Consider the following 22,300-nt stretch of genomic DNA (forward strand, 5'->3'; position numbering starts at 1 on the left):
TAAGTTCAAAATACAAAGTTCAAGAACCTGTGATTCATTAATGACTTTTTACAGTAGTGTACAATTAGCTCTTAGCAGCCTGTATAGTATCCCTACCCGGTCTCCAAAAAAAAAGGTAATATACAAGTAATCAGCACTAGCAAATATGGTTTTGAATAAAATGTCTTTGCTAATAACAAGCTAAAGTTTATATGTGTACATGTTCACTGTCAATGTATTTCATTGCAACTACGGCATGATACATGTTCACTAGTCAACCATAGGAGTCAATGCAGTGCTATTGCCACGCTAACATGAGACAGCTCACATTGTCACAAAACACTCAACAGACGTTAACAACGCCGAGCTGGTGAACATAGTGTAGCATTTACCAGGCATATAGAACATAACATACCATTCATAACGTTGACAGAACGTTTAACCACTTAAAGACTTAAAGCGTGTGCACAAACATACTGTACATGCACTCATGACTTAGTTCTTTCAACATTCTGATCCACCAGACTTACTGGCTTCCCTGTGAGCGGGGTGATTGTCAGGCCCTCCTCCACACTCACCATCCCTCCCTTGCCCATGTTCAACACCTTACAAACATACCTTCTACATACTTTAGGAGGGCAGGGCACTCTCGCAGAAAGCTTTCGTACGTATGCTAAACCGAGCCTGTTATTTATCTGCTGTGGTGCTGAGCCGCAGTGAGCCGACTCCCACAAGCTGGCTGTCAAGGGCAAGGTGTACTTCTTTGAAGGGGGGCTCCTTGATCTCCTCTTATCCCTCCCAGGCATCTTCGCCGCAGCTGCACTGCTTCATTATGACATGGCATCCACCAGGCAGCCTCCAAAACAACATTGCCCACTTCAAAATATCACATCTGCCATCTCTGTCTGAATCCACAGTGGTGGATTATGTTTAAGTGTGAAATGAGAGCGGGTAAAGAGGCAGAAAAGAAAGGCACGCTTTAAAACTGACAGCAGTTACATACACAGACTTGGTCATCCTACTGTTAGCCTACACTTCATGTCCACCCAAAGTAGTTCTGATGCATTCTCTGAGCCATTTTATTCAATTTAGTTATTTTTACCCAACTACAAAAGTCCGTGAGATTCAAGACATGGATGTGTTGCGCTGCGTTTCATTCTACCTCCCTATCTCCATGACATGTACTTTAAGTATATTGTAATGTTAATACCTTTGTACTTTTACTTGTAAGGGAGTATGTTTACATTGTGGTATTGCTACCTTTAAGTAAAAGATCTGAGTTCTTCTTCCACCACTGATGAGATGATGAGAATGCTGGGTCGCCTTGTTCACCTCACGCTAAGCAACAGCAGTTTACTTCTGTGACAATATGACAGACATGCCGCTTTAGTATGAATTATTGTTTTCGCTATTGTTAGGAACCAGAGTATACACAGATGGTGATGTTGCCATGGCGCAATGACCTGTTTAATAACTGAATACTGTCGTACTAGAAGTGGTACACACCCAGCTGGCACGTTGTAGCTCAAACTGCCATATGTTTTAGAGAAAAAATGTTCTTACCCCATTTTTGAGAAACAAATCATCCTTTAACAGCTAATGTTATGTCTGTGAGATCACCAATTTTAACCTTTTTTGCATTACTTTATTATCAATTACAACATTGCAAACATGGAGTGTAGTGATTTATTTGGCATAACACACTCCCTTAATTATGACTGATGACATCACCCAAGGTTTTTGAAATGCACAATTAATTCTTAAGTGTTAATAACTGGAGAGCTTGTTAATTGCATTACCAAACATCTATACCTTGCAATTTAAGCTGATATTTTAAATACTCCCCCTAGGAGATTTCTTTGGCTAACCAAGCCTGAATTACACCTCTACCGCTTACTTCCCATCTGCATAAATTTTTGGCCTTGTAGCATGAATAGGGTTGACGAGCAAAGATGCAGCCTTTATAGTAGAGAGTGCAAACATATGTCAAATCTATTTTGCGAGAGCACAGGCACAATCTTCTGACCCCACTCAATAAAGCAAAGTATCTTCTTTTGCAAATTCACACCTACATGGTTACTTGTATGAAAAGGCTTAAAGGAGCACTTGAGCGCTCACACACATGTACTGCCCTAGTTCTCCTGTGGAGGAGGAGAAGATTGCAGCTTCTGTAGCAGTGGGTGATCTGTCCACTGTAGGTTCAGCGTAAAAAGGCTTTACATGAAAACAGATTAATGAGGCAGCTTAGGGAAAATGTATATAAAAAAGATTCCCACATGAAGGACATGGTTAGACCTTGCAAAAAGACTACATTTGACCTGATTGTTATTATTATTTCAGTGAATAGATGTAATAACTATTGAGCTTAAATTGCATTACTTAAATATAAAAAAAACACATATAAGACTTCAAAATGTTCCCCACTGAAAATGAATAGCAACCCAAGAGTGATTGAAGTGCCATTATGCAATCATGATAAATGTTGAATAATAGTTTATACTTTATTACTCCCACAAGGAAATTACAGTTTTCTCTCTGTTGTTAGAACAGACATTACACACAGGCCTGAATTACACACACATGCACTAATGGAGAGATGTCAGAGTGAGGGAGCTGCAGCTGGACAGGTGCCCTTGGCAGCGCCCAGGAGGTGAACTGGCTCCTCTCCAGCTACCAGTCCACCAGTCCACCACCATACTTTGGTCCATATGTGGACTTGAACCAGCAACCCTCCGGTTCCCAACCCAACTCCCTACAGACTGAGCTTCTGCCACCCTAAATCATGAATAGGCAGCAGTATCTCACTGTGTATCCTTGACAATCATACATTTGGTGTTCTACACCCAAGCCAAGTGAAAAAAAATAATAATACCAAAGTTAATAGCCATGTCTTTTGGTTATTTCTGAGTCTGTTTTTGCGTGTGACCGAGATTTCGTTAGATCTTCTTCACAGTTGAAAGGGGTCTGGCATGTTAATGTCAAGTGGAAACACAGCAGAAGGGAGTCCAACTGGAACAGACCAGTTTTTCATCTCCCTCTTGGCTTTGAGTATTTCAAGCAGATCCTCTTGTTGTGCATCTGTCTGTATGATAATAATGTTGTTGGATGTATAGCTGGGTTAAGTAGAACCCTTAAAGTAATAGGGCCCTGATAAATCATCACGTTATCATGTTAGGGTTGCCAAGTGATGGACATCCAGCAGACATGATGAAACTCCTGAGAAAAATATCTGCAGCTCTTGGGCTGCATGATAATGACTTTCTTAACTTAGCTGTTTACTTCACCTCCTTGCTGTTTGATACTGGTTTTCTTAAACCAAGACAAGGAGCTAAAAGATACAATAGATGGATCTGCAGAGTTGATTTATAGTAATTGTCAGTCATTTCATAAATGTTAATAACAAAAATATAGTTTTGAACCAAGAAGGGAAACAAGGTGACAGTGTACCACTTTCATGATTAAAATATGAAAAATCTTTATATTTATACATACTCTAATATTGCACTACATCACTTTGACAGTAAGGGAATCACTGATGTATATGCAGTGACACCAAACTTATCTTTCTATATTGCTGGTGGTTTTTCAAAGAATATTTTTAATCAAGCAAACCATGGTAAGTAAGTAGCATTTGTAAAGAAAGATGAGATTGAATGAGATACTGTAAGATTAGATTTAAAATTGATCCCCATGGGGAAATAAGACGGTTATAGCGAATAATAAGGATGCATCTAAAACAAATAGGATAGGAAAAAGAACATAGTATATGGGAATGAAATAAAAATACACTGGGAATATAAATATTATGCTCGAAAAATATTTTAATGAAAACGTTAACTTGTTAAATCAAAAAGATAACATGATTGATAATGTCATTATGAGTTGAAAAAGGACTCTTGGAACATTATAAAACTCTAACAGTGCAAACAAATAGATATAATACTAATAGAAACATGAGAACAGGCAGTTCTTTGATTACAAAAATCCGTGCTAGAGAGATAAAAGCCCCCATAAGTCTTAACAACTTCTGAAGCAATGCTAAATGTTCCCATACTTTGGGTTTAGGTGGTGAATAGTGATTTGGAAGCCTGGAATTCACCTAGAGTGGGGAGGAGGTTTTTTGTAAGAATGTAATTACCCCCGCCCCACCTCGTCTCACCCACTCTGACACCCAATAAAAAAACGCTGATGTGCTCCTCTCAAAAAGTAGTGGCAGCCACTAATCACAATTGATTGCAGCCACTTAGGCGAGGCACACTCATCATCTGCAGCTCTCTGTGGATGGGAGTCATTCTCGGCTGAAGCTCGGAAAAAAAAAAACGGTTCGAATGAAATGCAGAGAAAGAATGAAGATGAATCAAGAGAGGGAAAAGAAAAAGCACGAATAATATAAAATCATGCAATCAGCACAGGTGAAATAGGGGGAAAAGAACCATTCGAGGATGTGTTGATCCCAATTTCCTTTATGCTTTGTATTAAAGTTTATTTTCGCCACAAGACTCACCCACTCTAATTTTATCTGCACTCTCTGCTACATTTCATGGTGAGATCATGACAGCTTGAAGCATAATACAGTACAGTTTGCACAGCCTGTTGTAAGACCCATAACCAGAGCCAAACCGAATCTGCAGATTGTTTTCATTGTGATTCAGAATGTGTTTTTGCCTTTAATGTGATTGACAAAATTGATTGAAGACAACAAAGAAAATGTTAAAATCTGCGGAGGTGTCATTGGAGTTTTGCGGGTGCAGATTCCGTGTGGGCCTGCTCATAACCAACTTTAAGTAGGAGATAGTAATAGGAGATTAAATATTGAAAATGTTCCAATAAGGAACATCATGCCATCACTTTGTAATAGGCATAGATTTGTAAAGCTGATTATTCAAGTGATCAGACAAACAACTTGTATAAAATGTATATGCTATTTCAATGGAAAAAAAGTGGCCATATTTTATAGTTAATGATCAATAAATGGCCAAGTTATTACATCAATCAAATTATTTATCAAAGGTAAAATGTTTTTTTTTTTTGTTCTGTTCTTCTGCAGAAAATCCTCTCAAAAGATTAACACAGTGTTATCCGTGGTAAAAGGATACTCAAGTCCTCAACGCCATTTTTCATTTGGTCAAACACTTAAAGCGACCTGCTTTCTTGAATAGTGACCTCTTTCAGCCGTACCAGTTATGACTGTGAGACATTATGATTCCCAGCTCCTCCTGTCCACATGCCGAAGTGTCCTTGAGTAAGACACTAAACCTCAAATTGTCACCGATGAGCAAGTCAGTGCATTGCACGCCAGCTCCGCCGCCATCGATGTGAGCGTGCGTGTGCGTGGGTGAATGAGAGGCTTTGGAAAGCACTTTGTCCTTTTCAGGTTCAGAAGTGCTTTCTACGTGCAGCCCATTTAGTATTTCATTTTTTGTTAAGTATTTTGAGTGCTGAGTGGTAATGTGAGATGGGACGTGACTCCATGACTACAAGGTCTAATGCAAACATTAAAGAATCGGGTCTGATTTTTTTCAACTGTAACCTAATACAATACTCACATGCTCTATGTACGTTAACAGAGTTATTGGTCGCTGTAATCATTCCTCCTCTCCATACCGGCTGCAAAGCTATAGCTACCTTTGAGTGCCTACACTTTAAAATATGGGAGGCAAAATCCACAGTCCTCAATCTGTGAAAGATGCATTTAAAAGTTCAACTAAAGCTAATATGCTTTATTAGTCTAAGTTAGCCAAATCACATGGGTATCTTAGGCCTTGGAGTCATGTTAAGGTTTTTTGCCACAGTGTTTTTTCCCAGTAACAAACCTACAGTACATGCAACTGCCAGCATGACTCCCTCCAATTGTTGTTTAGCAAAACATACTGTGTTTTCACACTAAAGAGACTGTAACTTACGCTGCACTAATGTTACACTATCGTCATTTGGCTCAGAGAGGGGTGAATGTGTGTATCAGGTGTGATCTTGCGTTGCGTTGTGTTATATAGAGACACCACAGGCCAGTATTCCCAGTTGAGTTGTCTTTTATTCTGGTAACAGACAAACCGTTCAGACCACTGTTGAACAAACATCCACGGCAGTGATGTTACTAGTAGATATATGGAAACACACGTTACCACACACACATAAAGCCTAGTAGATGGCTAATTTAGCCAGCAACATAGCCTACATGCCGTTGTTCTCAGAGCAGAAATGAGTATGTAAATCAACAATTGTACTTGATCATAGTCCATAGTTAACCTCCTCTAGTTACAATATACATCAATATAATGAACGAAAAAGAACAATATTTTAAAATAATCTGCACCGTGTCATAAACATGACTTACCGCTTAAAAGGGTAAATTGAACTGGGAAGAACGTAACATGCTCATTCCCTTAAAATCAATTGCGCGTGTGGCCGGATTAGCTCAGTTGGTAGAGCAGGCGCACATATGTAGAGGTTTACTCCTCGACGCAGCGGCCGCAGGTTCGACTCTGACCTACGGCCCTTTGCTGCATGTCATTCCCCCTCTCTCTCCACTTTCACGTCTTCATCTGTCCTATGGAAAGGCAAAGCTCTCAATCTACCGGTCAGTTTTCGTTCCTACCCTCACCTATGGTCATGAAGGTTGGGTCATGACCGAAAGAACGAGATCCAGGGTACAAGCGGCCGAAATGTGTTTCCTCAGGAGGGTGGCTGGCGTCTCCCTTAGAGATAGGGTGAGAAGCTCAGTCATCCGTGAGGAACTCGGAGTAGAGCCGCCGCTCCTTCGCGTCGAAAGGAGCCAGTTGAGGTGGTTCGGGCATCTGGTAAGGATGCCCCCTGGGCGCCTCCCTAGGGAGGTGTTCCAGGCACGTCCAGCTGGGAGGAGGCCTCGGGGAAGACCCAGGACTAGGTGGAGGGATTATATCTCCAACCTGGCCTGGGAACGCCTCGGGATCCCCCAGTCGGAGCTGGTTAATGTGGCTCGGGAAAGGGAAGTTTGGGGTCCCCTGCTGGAGCTGCTACCCCCGCGACCCGTTACCGGATAAGCGGAAGAAGATGGATGGATGGATCTGTCCTATGGAAATAAAGGCCTAAAATGCCTGGAAAATAATCTTAAAAAAAAACAATCGCGCATATATTTTAAGAGGCAGAACACTAAACCAAAGTACACAAATACACTTACGGCAAGTGGAAGTATTAATAATCATGTTACACATGCACAGTATAATGAACATAAATGCTTAGAGTGCTAAAAGAATACAGAACAATAGGGTAAGTAGTAGCAGTAATCGGCATGACCAGTGACACTGCACTAACACTGCGTAACTTGAATAGAAAGAGAAAAGGTTGGACTTTCAACTTGTCACCTACCTCACAAAGTCACTATCAGCCTTAAAAACTGACAGATTAGATAATTTACAGCCTTTCACAGTTTGGACAGACTTCTCTTCCAAAGACTTGACTATCAATTACTTTTGTCAGACATCTGTGATGTCCTTCTCACGCAATCAGATATGATGGAACAAGAGAAAAAGAACAGGGCAAAGAGAGTGTGAAGCTAAAGGTCACTCTCTTTTTAGTCCAGAGTACATAAAGACAAGTGAAATATACTGCAGTGTTGCCCAGCTCACCTTCTCTTTGCCAGGGCCACTACTTTTTGTGTCGGTTGTTCTGTCTTTGTATCTCTTTGAGCCTTACTGTACTGTTGCCCCAAGCCTTGAGCATTGAGAACTGTGCCCTTGCGACAGTGCCACTACTGTACATCTCAGTGTTTCTTTTCAATGTGTATTAGAAGGTTTTTATTCATTCAGCTCATACTTTATACCACACTGCTTTCTTTAGAAGTGATACATAAGAGGATTATGAGATCTCTGAGAAATGTTTTTGTGAAATGGATTATATCTGATTGGCAAGGATTGTGTCAAATTGATGGAAGGGAAGGGTGTGTTTGGGTAGGCCATTGGCAAAGGAACATGTGGTTAGTTCTTTGTGCAGTTCTGAATCCAGTTGCTGATCTAGGACTCTTTTTTGTAACACTGTGACAATGTTTGATTTGTCTTATGCAGTGGCGGAAGAAGTATTCAGATCATTTACTTAAGTAAAAGTACTAATACCACACTGTAAAAATACAGTTACAAGTAAAAGTCCTGCATTGAAAATGTTACATAAGTAAAAGTATGTAAGTATCATCAGGAAAATGTACTTAAAGTAGTAAAATCAGCACATTTTAGAAACCGGAAATGATCCAAACTGTTCTGTCATCAACTAAGGGTTTAATCAGCTAATCATTTCAGCTGGACTTGTAGGCCGTTATATTGTTGGGTTTAATTTATAATCAAACATTGTATTTCTTAATCTACATTGTAACTAATTTGTAAAGTAACTAGTTACTTAGACTAAGCTGTCAGATTAATATAGTGGAATAAAAAGTACAATATTTCTCTCTGAAATGTAGAGTAGAAGTAGAAAGTGGCATGAAAAGACTCAAGTACAACTACCTCAAATGTGTACTTAAGTACAGCACAGTACTTGAGTAAATGTACTTACATTACATTACATTCCACCACTGGTCTTGTGAAATATTTGTAGTCTGGCTCCAGAGCTCTGAATCATCACCAACATCTGTGATTTGGTCAGTGTGTCTGCTGTTGTGATCATTGACAGCTGTTTCCACCGGTTGATTAAAACAATCGACCAATCAGAGCTTTGTAGCCAGGATTGAGCAAGGAGACGTCATCGCCTTGCATAGCTGGCACGATGCCTAGCTGCATCCATGGAAACTGTGATAGGAAATGGCATCAAGGGTGCATAAGAATAACACCTTGTTGTAAGTCAATTTACAATCAGCATATTTCTTCAATTGACACGACAAATAGTATGTTAACTGCTCCTAGCAACAGCTACCTTAGCTTTCATGTCACTGAAAATGAGGTTAGTGGGATGGCTATACATTATGTTTTAATCGGCAATGGTGGTTAACAATGAAGACAACAACTCCCATGATCGCACGCAACTTCACGACGTCATCAAAAGGCTGTGTTTTACATCTGTGGTTTCGATTAAAAGACCCCTAGTGGCAGAAAATGACATCCATCCATCCATCCATCCATCTTCTTCCGCTTATCCGGTAACGGGTCGCGGGGGTAGCAGCTCCAGCAGGGGACCCCAAACTTCCCTTTCCCGAGCCACATTAACCAGCTCCGACTGGGGGATCCCGAGGCGTTCCCAGGCCAGGTTGGAGATATAATCCCTCCACCTAGTCCTGGGTCTTCCCCGAGGCCTCCTCCCAGCTGGACGTGCCTGGAACACCTCCCTAGGGAGGCGCCCAGGGGGCATCCTTACCAGATGCCCGAACCACCTCAACTGGCTCCTTTCGACGCGAAGGAGCAGCAGCTCTACTCCGAGCTCCTCACGGATGACTGAGCTTCTCACCCTATCTCTAAGGGAGACGCCAGCCACCCTCCTGAGGAAACCCATTTCGGGCGCTTGTACCCTGGATCTCGTTCTTTCGGTCATGACCCAGCCTTCATGACCATAGGTGAGGGTAGGAACGAAAACTGACCGGTAGATTGAGAGCTTTGCCTTCTGGCTCAGCTCTCTTTTCGTCACAACGGTGCGATAAATTGAGTGTAATACCGCACCCGCTGCGCCAATTCTCCGACCAATCTCCCGCTCCATTGTCCCCTCACTCGCGAACAATACCCCAAGGTACTTGAACTCCTTCACTTGGGGTAAAGACTCATTCCCTACCTGGAGAAGGCACTCCATCGGTTTCCTGCTGAGAACCATGGCCTCAGATTTAGAGGTGCTGATCCTCATCCCAGCCGCTTCACACTCGGCTGCGAACCGATCCAGTGAGTGCTGAAGGTCACAGGCCGACGATGCCATCAGGACCACATCATCCGCAAAAAGCAGCAATGAGATCCCCAGCTCACCAAACTGCAACCCCTCTCCACCCCGACTACGCCTCGATATCCTGTCCATAAATACTACAAACAGGATTGGTGACAAAGCGCAGCCCTGGCGGAGGCCAACTCTCACCTGAAACGAGTCCGACTTACTGCCGAGAACCCGGACACAGCTCTCGCTTTGGTCGTACAGAGATTGGATGGCCCTGAGAAGGGACCCCCTCACCCCATACTCCCGCAGCACCTCCCACAGTGTCTCCCGGGGGACCCGGTCATACGCCTTCTCCAGATCCACAAAGCACATGTAGACCGGTTGGGCATACTCCCAGGCTCCCTCCAGGATCCTTGCGAGAGTAAAGATCTGGTCCGTTGTTCCACGACCAGGACGGAATCCGCATTGTTCCTCTTCAACCTGAGGTTCGACTATCGACCGAACCCTCCTTTCCAGCACCTTGGAGTAGACTTTACCGGGGAGGCTGAGAAGTGTGATACCCCTGTAATTGGCACACACCCTCTGGTCCCCCTTTTTGAAAAGGGGAACCACCACCCCGGTCTGCCACTCCTTAGGCACCGTCCCCGACTTCCACGCAATGTTGAAGAGGCGTGTCAACCAAGACAAACCCTCCACACCCAGAGATTTAAGCATTTCTGGACGGATCTCATCAATCCCTGGGGCTTTGCCACTGTGGAGTTGTTTAACTACCTCAGCAACTTCCACCAGGGAAATTGACGACAATCCCCCATCATCCTCCAGCTCTGCCTCTACCACAGAGGGCGTATTAGTCGGATTTAGGAGTTCCTAAAAAGTGCTCCTTCCACCGCCCTATTACCTCCTCAGTTGAGGTCAACAGCGTCCCATCCTTACTGTACACAGCTTGGATGGTTCCCCGCTTCCCCCTCCTGAGGTGGCGAACGGTTTTCCAGAAGCACCTTGGTGCCGACCAAAAGTCCTTCTCCATGTCTTCTCCGAACTTCTCCCACACCCGCTGCTTTGCCTCTTTCACGGCAGAGGCTGCAGCCCTTCGGGCCCTTCGGTACCTTGCAACTGCCTCCGGAGTCCTCTGGGATAACATATCCTGGAAAGACTCCTTCTTCAGTCGGACGGCTTCCCTGACCACCGGTGTCCACCACGGTGTTCGTGGGTTACCGCCCCTTGAGGCACCTAAGACCCTAAGACCACAGCTCCCCGCCGCAGCTTCAGCAATGGAAACTTTGAACATTGTCCACTCGGGTTCAATGCCCCCAGCCTCCACAGGGATGCACGAAAAGCTCCGCCGGAGGTGTGAGTTGAAAGTCTGTCGGACAGGGGCCTCCTCCAGACGTTCCCAATTTACACGCACTACCCGTTTGGGCTTACCAGGTCTGTCCAGAGTCTTCCCACACCCTCTGACCCAACTCACCACCAGATGGTGATCAGTTGACAGTTCTGCCCCTCTCTTCACCCGAGTGTCCAAAACATACGGCCTCAGATCAGATGAAACGATTATAAAATCGATCATTGACCTTTGGCCTAGGGTGCTCTGGTACCAAGTACACTTATGAGCATCCCTATGTTCGAACATGGTGTTCGTTATAGACAATCCATGACTAGCACAGAAGTCCAACAACAAACAACCACTCTGGTTTAGATCAGGGAGGCCGTTCCTCCCAATCACGCCTCTCCATGTGTCTCCATCATTTCCCACGTGCGTGTTGAAGTCCCCCAGCAGAACTATGGAGTCCCCCACTGGAGCCCCATACAGGACTCCATTCAAGGTCTCCAAGAAGGCCAAATACTCCGAGCTCTTGTTTGGTGCATACGCACAAACAACAGTCAGAGTTTTCCCCCCCACAACCCGCAGGCGTAGGGAGGCGACCCTCTCGTCCACCGGGGTAAACTCCAACGTAGCGGCGCTCAGCCGGGGGCTTGTGAGTATCCCCACACCCGCCCGGCGCCTCACACCCTGGGCAACTCCGGAGAAGAAGGCAGAAAATGACATATTGTACATTTATATCATTGGAAGCCATTTACCACAATGCTCTTCAATTAATCTATTTGATCAATATATCTTCATCGTAATTGTAGCAAAAAGTGTGAGTAGAGTTTGTCCCTCCAGAGCAGCTCTGCCTCTGAAAACTGTTGAATGCTTTCTTCATTGCATCTGGATACTGCAGCACCGGTATGTTTGAATCTGGGAGCATTTAATTCAATTAAATCATTAGGATTAGATTCTTACCTCTCATTTTAATCAGGTCTAACAAGGCTTTTGAATGAGCTACACTCATTGGGGTATACTATTCATGTGCCACAATAAGTGCATCATCATCATTGTGTAACTAAAGAAACTAATAGCTGCACTAATTGAAACAAACCATTTCATTTTTTTGGTGCATTTGACCAACCTGTGTATGGAAAACATTTGCATGAAAAATAACGCCCTTGTAAGCTGCATTTTCAGAGTACTTCTTTCCAACTTTTCCCTAGTGTGTTTGTACTTCTTAGGCATTTGTTGTTTGGAGTGTTGTCAGCAGACCTTTGTGGCAGGACAATCAAAGACAGAGAGAAGTGGGAAGAGCATAACGGTTTGTTGAGATTGATTTTTTTTTTTTATTTTGGATGCAGATTTCTTTCCACATCTCTTTTCTTAATGTGGTGACAAGCTTCATCTCCAGTCAGCCCGCATGGTAGCATGGTATCACTTAAAAATGTGCTTGATGTTCTTGTTTAATGATGCACAAAATCAATTGTGGTGATTAGTATTCTACTTCTCACTGGCAGTATCCCTCTCTCCTTTTTCTCCTGTATTTCAATCACTCTCTCTGTCTCTCTCGCTTGACATTAGAGGCAAATACTGCAGCATCATCTTCCTTCTGTGAAATCATCTATGAAAACATAATGTAGCCTGGTGGTTTTTTTTTTTTTTTTTTTTATCTATTTATGTCTGTTTTGAGGTCTTCTGTGTGAGATGTTTCCACGTTTAATGCTTTAAGCTGTATGAAAAAAACAGAGCGTACACAGATCTAGGGGAGTGCAGAGTGCAAAGAGCCTGGAGTTGCTGTCAATCAGAGCAGAATTTATCAGGACATCAAAGAGGGATGGAGACGGGTAGGCTTTCATCTTAACCACATGTTGTCATTCTATATTACAACTGATAGAGTGCTTAGGTAGATGGGCAAACAAGGTAAAGCAAGATGAAAGTGGCTACAGATGAGGAAGAGACTGGATTTATGGATTAATCCTCAATTCCACTGTAGGCCAACTGAAGGACAGCCAAGGATGACCATGTTGTTAGCATGTGCTATATGTCTGCACATGCTAAACAGAAAGGTGTTATAAACATGTAAATATGGGTCTTGTGTTTTCATTTGATCTCCTTTTCTTTTCATTGCTGCATGCTGTGTTACATCACTTTGCACTGTGATTGATTGTTGACTAATTAGATTGAGGTATTATTTTTTTTTTTCTCTCTCTGGAAAGTTCTTTGAAACATGCTTTAAGTTGTAATGCACGTCAAGCAACAATGAGTAGTGGCATTTTTGTGCTTAAAACCTATAAAACTATTAAATAATGATTTGTACACAAGCATGCTTCCACCAGAAAGCAGGACTGCTGAATGGCTCTCCTTTTTAGGCTAGTGTGGAACTAAAATGACTCAAAGAACCTCCTGAATATGAATAATATATTTATGAATAAAAATGCAGTGTTTTACATTTTGACTGTTGACATGGTTAATTGACTAATTAGTTGGCAGAAAATCATTAAATTATTTTCTTAATCTAAAAAATGCCCGAATTCCTTTTTCCCAATTGTGAGGATTTGCTGCTTGTGTTTGTCTCATGTGACAGTAAACTGAATATATATTTGCTTCTGGAGCACTAGTAAGACAAAACAAACATTTTATTGACATAACCCTGGGCTTTAGAAAAGATTAATAGACCACATGATCATTCAGCAGCTAAATCAATAATAAAATAGTTTTTAGTTGCAGCCCTGGATTGTAGGACAACTTAATTTGCATTATGGATCAAATTTTAATGGAATGGAAGCAGTTAATACAACTTGGGTTTTATTCTTGTAGCCCTCACCATCATTTCTGTACTATCTATTCTATCTAAGTTATGACAACATTGTTTGAACATCATTGATCCAATCAGAGCTCTGTACGTGGGATTAAGAATTGGAACATCGTATTCCTGTGCGAAAGCCAGAAGAATAGTTCCTTCCATTAAAAACAGACGTCGACACAGCTGTAGAAGTTTAGTTTAGTTTATTTGTTTCACAGAACATAAAAGACACATTACATTGAAGAAATACAAAAATACACGTGAGGGTGTGGTAGAAACCTGCAACGGCTTAAACAAAAAAAAAGGATAAAAGTACAAAGTACATAGCCAAATGTAGGCATTCAAATCAAAAATACATGTTAAGTGTTAGTGTGCAAAAAGTAAACAAACAAAGAAGTTGTTCTAAGTCAACTCAGAAATAACAAGTGGATGACAGAACAAACGTTGAAATGGTAACAGTGAAATAATGGTAACACTTTACTTGAAGGTATCTACATAAGATTGACATGACACTGTCATGAACACGACACTGTCATGACAGTCATGACACATGAACCCTAACCCTAACCATAACTTGTCATGAGAAAAACTGAATGACACTTAACTAAAAGAAGCGTTATGTCATAAACTTTTAAGACTTGTTTATAATGTTTATGAGACGTTCATGACAGTTTCATGTCACTCTTATGCAGATACCTTCAAGTAAAGTGTAACCAAAATAATCTTGAATAGCTGTGTCATCCAATGAACAAACTCAAAGGAAGTAAAGATGGCTGCTGTACAGGACTGGCACAGCATCACAGGAAAGATGCCAGCTGTCATGATAGGCTCTTCTGATGTCTGTGGGTCGTTGACCTCAAACAGTCAATCACTGCAAAGGATTTGACAGCAAATATTGATGAAGTTTGTTTGTCCATTTGTTTGTCCCACTAAAATTGAGGGATTGTGCACATAAAGGGCTCCAAATGCTACACAGTTCATCTGATGCTAGAGTGTAAAGGAAATGTGTTCAAATACTTAAAGATTCACGATGAATTGTAAAGCGTAAAGATTACTGTTTTATATGGATGTATTACAGCATTTGATGTCAACATTACTTGTATTATTTAATGTTATTATACTATGCATGTTTCATATAAATTATACAACGCATTCTCATGAACGGGTTTCGTATGATATTGTACGAAAATGTATGCACACCAAAATTAATGATATCGTACGAAACTAGGAGACCACCTGCTGGTCACGTGACACCGGCTACATTGGCTGTCTACAAGCTCCAGGACGCCGAGCGGCAGTTGCTAGCTGTTTAAGCCGCTATACAGGGCTTCGTGACACCGGCTACAGACCTATGTCACAGCTCGACCGGATCCGCAGCAGTTGGTAGATGTGTTTAGCCGTTACAGAGCTCTGAGACGCCAGCTATGGTGCTCCGCATGATGTTCTGTTGTATCAGCAGTAGTTGGTTGTTCAGTTACCCAAGAATAGGTAACTTTGAGGCAGGTACAAAGCACTGCCGGTCGTTTCGGCGGACATTGCGATTTTGTTTAGGCCACAAAAAGTGAGTGTTACGCGGCCACGAAAGTTAAGTTTAACGCTAGTCACTAAAACGACTAGTTAAGTTTAGGAAAAAGATCGTGGTTTGGATTTAAAGCTATAGTGCTTAGTTTCTGTCTCCCCCATGATGAATTATGTAATGAAGTAATGACAACAAAACTGTTGGCACATCCATATGATACAAGCCTTCCATGATCGCGCAACACCCCCTACCCTCCTCCACACAGTTGCTAGTAGCCAAGGAGGACACGGAGGATTAAAAAACATGATGGACTTGTCAGAAGAAGTAATTATCTTCACTCGATTTTCTGCATTCGAAAGTCGGCGGATGACACAATCTTCTGAACATAGCTATGCAGAGAAATACAGAGAGAGATTTGTGGAGCGGTTATTCTTAATTAACTTTGTATCAACTCATTTGGTAATGTCTTGAATGAAACGGACGTTCATTATTATAAAAGTGTTACGCACTTAAGCTTTAAACACTCCCAAGTGTGAACACGCATTTCCCCGGGAAGCGAACTCCGCTCCCTGGCATTAAAGTCCTCTGTTTTAAAGCGCTCCTATTCACACTGACCTCCTCCCTACGCGGCCAGCCGTGTTCTTGTACAGCAGCAGTCAATGTGGTGCATACAGCGAGAAAAAAATGTTGAATACTTACGAATTATAGTGCACATACATTTTGAACATATGGTTCATGAGAACAGGCTGAATTATAAAATGTTATTGTGTGTTTTTCTCCTTCAGCACTGAAAGACGCTCGCTTTCAGCTGGTGAACTTCTCAGACAACGAGCTGCGGGTGTCGTTTTCAAATGTCTCACTCTCAGACGAGGGTCGATATGTTTGCCAGCTCTACACAGACCCCCCGCAGGAAGCCTACGCTGACATCACCGTGCTAGGTACAACAGCAAAGCACACACACACACACACACACACACACACACACACACACACACACACACACACACACACATGAAGATACACACAAACAATCAAAGTTAGCAGGGAGCTAAAGCCATTAATCAACATTTAGACTGTGGAAGACAGCATACATTCACCCGCTGAGCAACATGGCTGACAACTCGCTATGAAAACTGCAAGAGGCTCTGACAGCCGCTACAATGAAGTTTGAAACAGGAAAATCATGTATTTCATATGTGCTTGCTTTTTAAGTCTTGTCATAATGTTTAAACAAGCTAATATACAGTAGCCATGTTAATGAATTGATTCATGAAACAAGGCAAACAGACTACTGAAATGACACACATTTTTTTTAACTTGTGTTATTTCCCATTTTTTGGGATCAATAAAAATCTATCTATCTATCTATCTATCTATCTATCTATCTATCTATCTATCTAAACTCTAGTTATGTGCAAAGTTTCACTGTAATGAAGTGTATGCATGGTTTATGTAACATGCATGCACAATTTCACTTCTATGTATGTAGTCTTAGTAGCGTGCATTAGGGATGGTTGATATCTGAAATCCATATCAAGATATCAATATGAATTTAGATTCCAATATTGATATGATATGGCACAAAAGTGTGAAATAACACAAATCAAATTGGTGTTCAATGCAATAATGAGCACATCGTCATGATACGCTCACTGAAAGAGGACAAACAATAATATTAAATTACCAGCCCTAGTATGTAAGTATGCATGGCTTTACTAGTTTGTGAGAGTTTACTTTTGAATAATGTCCTACATGACCCCTCTAAGCAAGTGGCAATCAGGTTACATTGTTTGAAAATGAACATACTTACAATCAGCTCAGAGTGTGCCATCAAGTGTTAAAAGCCCTTATTTAAATTCTGATTGATTATAAGGTTGGCTGTCATCAACATTCTATTGCAGACAAGCTTGTTAAAGAACATCAGCATCCTGTTGTAGCTTGAATGTTTACCCCTCACATTTTCATGAAAAGTATTCAAACCCAAAGCCTGAGGAGGCAGAAACAAAATACAGTAACTGTGTGTTTTATTTCTTCATCAGTTAGGAAGAAATGCCTTAAGAAATCATATGACTAGTGAGTACATGGGAATATGCAACGTATTAACTAGGCCATAGAATGGCAGCTAGGATATTTTTATATTTGTTATATATAGTCATACATGTAATTAATAAGTGTAATAAATAAGTTGAATTATAGCCATCCATCAAAATGCCCTGTATTATGGGTATTCTGCACCTTTGTAATTGTCATCTGCCCTACTGTCAGCTCTGTTGTCTTCTCATCATGTTGTGCTCAGGGTGTAGAAATAATATATTTCCCCAATGTTTACTGAGTTATGTGTGTGTGTCCTGTTGTAGTTCCTCCTGGTAACCCCATCATCGAGGCGCGGGATGAGGTCCTGAGCGAGGGCAACGAGACAGAGATGACCTGCACTGCCATGAGCAGTAAGCCTGCCGCTACCATCAAATGGATGAAGGGAGATAAAGAGCTTCCAGGTGGGTCAGCCCCGCACACAAAGAGACAATCCCAATCATCAATCAAGACATTTCCTCTCATAAGACATAAAGGCACTTATGCAGTATCAGAGTTAAAGTTCCTTTCACAACTATTCACTCATCTGTAAAACGTTTTTCAATTGGTTATCTGAACAAAGAACACATCTGTGTGACACAAACACACTGTGTTCAATGAACCAGAGAAAAAGGGCTGTATGATGTGTCACCTCGCAGAAGAAAGAAAACTGCACCTGCGTCTACTGTTCCCCTCACATTGAAAAATGTGGGTGGTGATGGTTGCTCCAGAGGCGTGTGACCTCTGACATATATAGCAATTGTAAGTCGCTTTGGATAAAAGCGTCAGCTAAATGACATGTAATAATAATAATAAAAAAAACATGGAACCATACAGAAATTCCACATAATAGCAAAAGAAAGAAGAAAGCCATGTACTGTATGCTTTCAAAGGTTCTGATTATTGACCCAGCCGATATACTCCTGTCACCTGACTGCAATTTTCCATTTAGAAGTCACAATGAACATGAAATGTTCTTCACCTGTTAACTCCCCCATTGAGTAGTGGATGCATTTTGCTTAAAGGTCCTAAATTATGCTAATTTTCAGGTTCATACGTATACGTATTTTGGGGTTTTACTAGAACATGTTTAAATGCTTTAATGTTCAAAAAACATAATTTTTCTCATACTGTCTGAATATACCTGTATTCACCCTCTCTCTGAAACGCTTTGTTTTAGCGCCTGTCTCTTTAAGACCCCCTCCAAAAAATGACAGTCTATTCTGATTGGTCAGCGTTTCCAGGTCTTCCATATCTGCGCTTTTAGGGTCTCTGCACCATCATTGCAGCCGGGGAATGACTGTAATGGCAATGTAGCGCCACTTTCTACCTATATAAAGTATAGTTGTGACATCACAATCGTACGGAAGTCATGATGGCTCGTTTGAATGTACACTTTCTGAATACGGGCTGTGTGTATTTCTCTGTGGATTGAGCGCTTTGAATTTCACAGTATTTATAATGCACCTCGACCTGCTTAAAAATAAAAAGACAGGAAAATCTCATATTTTAGAATATGGGACCTTTACGTTTGACTAAAATTCTATTACATTGTCTTGACTAAAACTACACTAAAATGTTCACAAAGTCTAAGTAACTAAGACAAGACTAACATATATATACTAATAAGAAGGAAGAAGTTATACAAACATAACTTAAAGTATATGTAACTTTCAGTTTGTGTTGATTCTAGTGGCCCCTTTGGACAAAAGCGGTAGTGTTTTTACCACACCTGTCATAAAGGTCTAGCAGTTAGCGTTACGGGGAGGTAATATTTGCGATGAATGCGACAGAAAGTCATTTATTTACAATAAGAGAGTACGTTACAAATGCATCGTTGCATTTCAAGTGTTGCATACGGTAACTTAGCCTGGATGTATCGTGAGCTAAACCGGGGATCACTGTCACTGTGTCACGAGCCAAAGCATTAAGAGATTGTTGTAGCAACCAACGTAATAATAACTTAGATTAGTATAGCGCTTCGTTAAACCCGCGGACGCTTTACACAAGTAACATTACAGGGGGACAAGGGAAAAGAAAATAGGAGGCCAACACAAACACGGACTAAAAGGAATAAAACGTCTGCGCTAAATGGAAGGCTTCTGACGTACAAACACATTGCGCAATCTAAAGTTATTTTATGAATGAAATAGACATATTACATACCTGAGGGCCAATTCAGAGACGTTTTTAGAATCATTTACAATCTCGTAATTGTTTCCATCTGTTGAAAGCCCGACTTAGATTGATTTGGATTTTGTATTTTACTTTCCCTTTTAGCTTTTAGTTGTTCTTTGTTTAATTTCTTTTATTTCTGTGATTGCCCTGCCCCAGTATCAGCCATAACTACAGCAGATAACTGCTAAAATAAAATTAAAATACAATTAGGCCTACATAAAGACATCTCCTGCTACCTTTTACCTGCATACTCACTAACACAGGCTTTTGTGTGACCCTGCAGGTAGCACCGTCTACCTGCTGTAAATCATTTTGTGACTTTGCGTGAAAATTTGGACCTGGGCAGAGGCAATAATAAAAAGTAGGCCTGTCAGCATTAACATGTTAATCGCGATGCGATTAAGGACCGAGCATAATGCGTTCATTTTTTTTAATCGTATGCCGCCATTTATTAATTTATTTTCACTTCACTCGGCTTTGCGTCGTGCCTAACAGGCTACTATTTTGCCGTACTTTGTCGTAACACATCCTGCTGCTGCAGGAATAGCAACGCGGATTTCGGTGCCTCATTCTGGTGCCACTGATATGTCTGCACTTCTCTCTTATGCTCTGAAACAGACGTTACAGGCAAACATTGATGCACGTGACGCTAGTTAACACTATACTTGACAGCAGCTAACATTAGCCTACCGCTAGCTAGTAGCTGGATTAAACACGGTTACAATGCTGACAGCTAACGCTAAACGGTGTAAAGTGTGACTGTGTTTTACTGTAGAGGATTCAACACCGGTATGTAACAATCTGCAGCTGCTGTTGTCGGAAAAACATAGACGGTGCGTTCAATGAAACTGGTAATTTACAGCCTCGTGGTGCATTCAAAGTTGTTGTCAAATGCCCTTTTCCCATCTGGTGGTTGTTTTTGTCATTCAACAGCTATTTACTAGTGAAATAAGTTATTGTTATAGTGATTACATTATTATTAAACATTTAATTTTGACGATATGGTCTTAGCAATAAACAAGCCATTCTTTAATGTCGCCAACTGTTTAGTACCCTTTTTTTTTTTACTTTCTTAAAAAGTATCGGTTCAGGCACCGTTAAGGCACCGGTACCGTTTTAAAAGTACCGCTTTAGCACCGGTATCCAAACCAAACAATACCCAACCCTAATATTGACTCTAGATTCAAATGTGTGACTAGATTAAATATATAATAAACAAATACAAATCTTAAAATCAAGTTCATAAAGACATTTTCTTTGCATTCATTTGATTCCCAATCAAGATACATTGGTAAGAATTACTTTCCATTGTTAATATGTACTTAAAAACAGTTCTGAAATGCAAAATAATAGAATTTTAATCATGTGATAAAACATGCGATTAATTAATTAACGCCATTAACTATAGAAATTCAACGATTAATAGCGATTAAGAAAATTGACAGCCCTAATAAAAAGTATTTAAAAAATAGCATTCTTTTGCTGTTACAGGTCATTTATGATCATCAGATCATTACACAGTTTCAGAAACATTTAAAAGTTAAATATAGTCACTTTAAACTGACAGGAATATGTCTAAATTTAAAAGTAGCTGGCAATATTAACAACACTGTTGAGGCCAGGTAGACTGCACCGTTTGCTGGTAGAGAAATGGCGAAACCAATAAGACAAAATGTCTAGAGGGGCAGCATGTGACAGCAGCAGTGAACACCACAAGAGCTGAACCATTTCAGAAATCAAGAAGAAGTGGTTAGACGTGTCGAAGTTGATGCCAAATAGTATATTGTTACACACAAGCAAAGCACAGGCCCCGGTGGTGGGCATCAGGGGACACTGGAGCTCGATGCCTTTCCTGAGCATTTGGTTTTAAAGTGCAGTCTGCCTTATCAGTGGTGTTGTTCCACAGAGGAAAGAAACTGGAAATGGATAAAGCTGCTATAGGTGAAAGCAGTTTTGGTATGCACACTTCATAGGCTGCTTGTCATTTCATGCACGGTTTGTTGAACAAACCAACCGAAAAAAACATTGTTTTTTTGAATTATTGTACAGAATGTGTTTGCCATGGAATGAAAATCCTTCTGAGATTCTATATTTCACTACTTTGCCACTGGTCTTACAATTCTCATTGTTTCCAAAAACACACTTCGCACTTTCTGTAGGTGTTTGCTAAATTCTAACTTTTGCATGCATGTATGCATCTTTTAAACCCCTATGCCATGTATATAAGGGCCAGTTTCTGTCTTTCCTTCCTGGCTATTCCTTATTTAGTGCTTGCATCAATGCTGTTGCTTTTTAAATGGAGCTTTGCTGAGACTTTGAGTAGTTTCCATTAAAGCAATGTTGATGTGCATTGGTGGCCAGGGCCTGTTGGCACCGTGACAACTTTCATGCCTTCATCAAAGGTGGCTGATCTTTAGAAGTCTTGAGCAGACCTCAGGGGTGAACAGGCCTCCTGCCAGACAGCTCCACCTCAGAGCCCAGACAGCAAGCTTTGTAAAGACTTTGAAACAAAGGTCCTAATCAGAAGTTGTGTAGAAGGCCCTGAGCAGCTTCACCTCTACACTGCAACAAATGAAACCCTTAGTGGCCAGCTCAAATCTGAGAATATTCCAATGTGCCAAGGTCAGGG

The 22,300-nt window shown here is 41.2% G+C and overlaps 1 protein-coding gene across 5 annotated transcripts in view; it reads left to right on the forward strand.

The window, feature by feature from the left end:
- cadm1a (cell adhesion molecule 1a) overlaps positions 1 to 22,300 on the forward strand; it is a 421,246-nt gene that overhangs the window by 321,026 nt on the left and 77,920 nt on the right. For all 5 annotated transcript variants that reach the window (XM_031308126.2, XM_031308125.2, XM_031308127.2 and 2 more), the window contains 2 exons: positions 16,209 to 16,361; positions 17,781 to 17,918. In XM_031308126.2, coding sequence (XP_031163986.1) covers positions 16,209 to 16,361; positions 17,781 to 17,918 — 291 coding nt within the window. The remainder of the gene's footprint in view (positions 1 to 16,208; positions 16,362 to 17,780; positions 17,919 to 22,300) is intronic.

This window comes from Sander lucioperca, chromosome 13 (assembly GCF_008315115.2).
Source record: "Sander lucioperca isolate FBNREF2018 chromosome 13, SLUC_FBN_1.2, whole genome shotgun sequence".
In the NCBI taxonomy this organism is placed as follows: Eukaryota; Metazoa; Chordata; class Actinopteri; order Perciformes; family Percidae; genus Sander; species Sander lucioperca.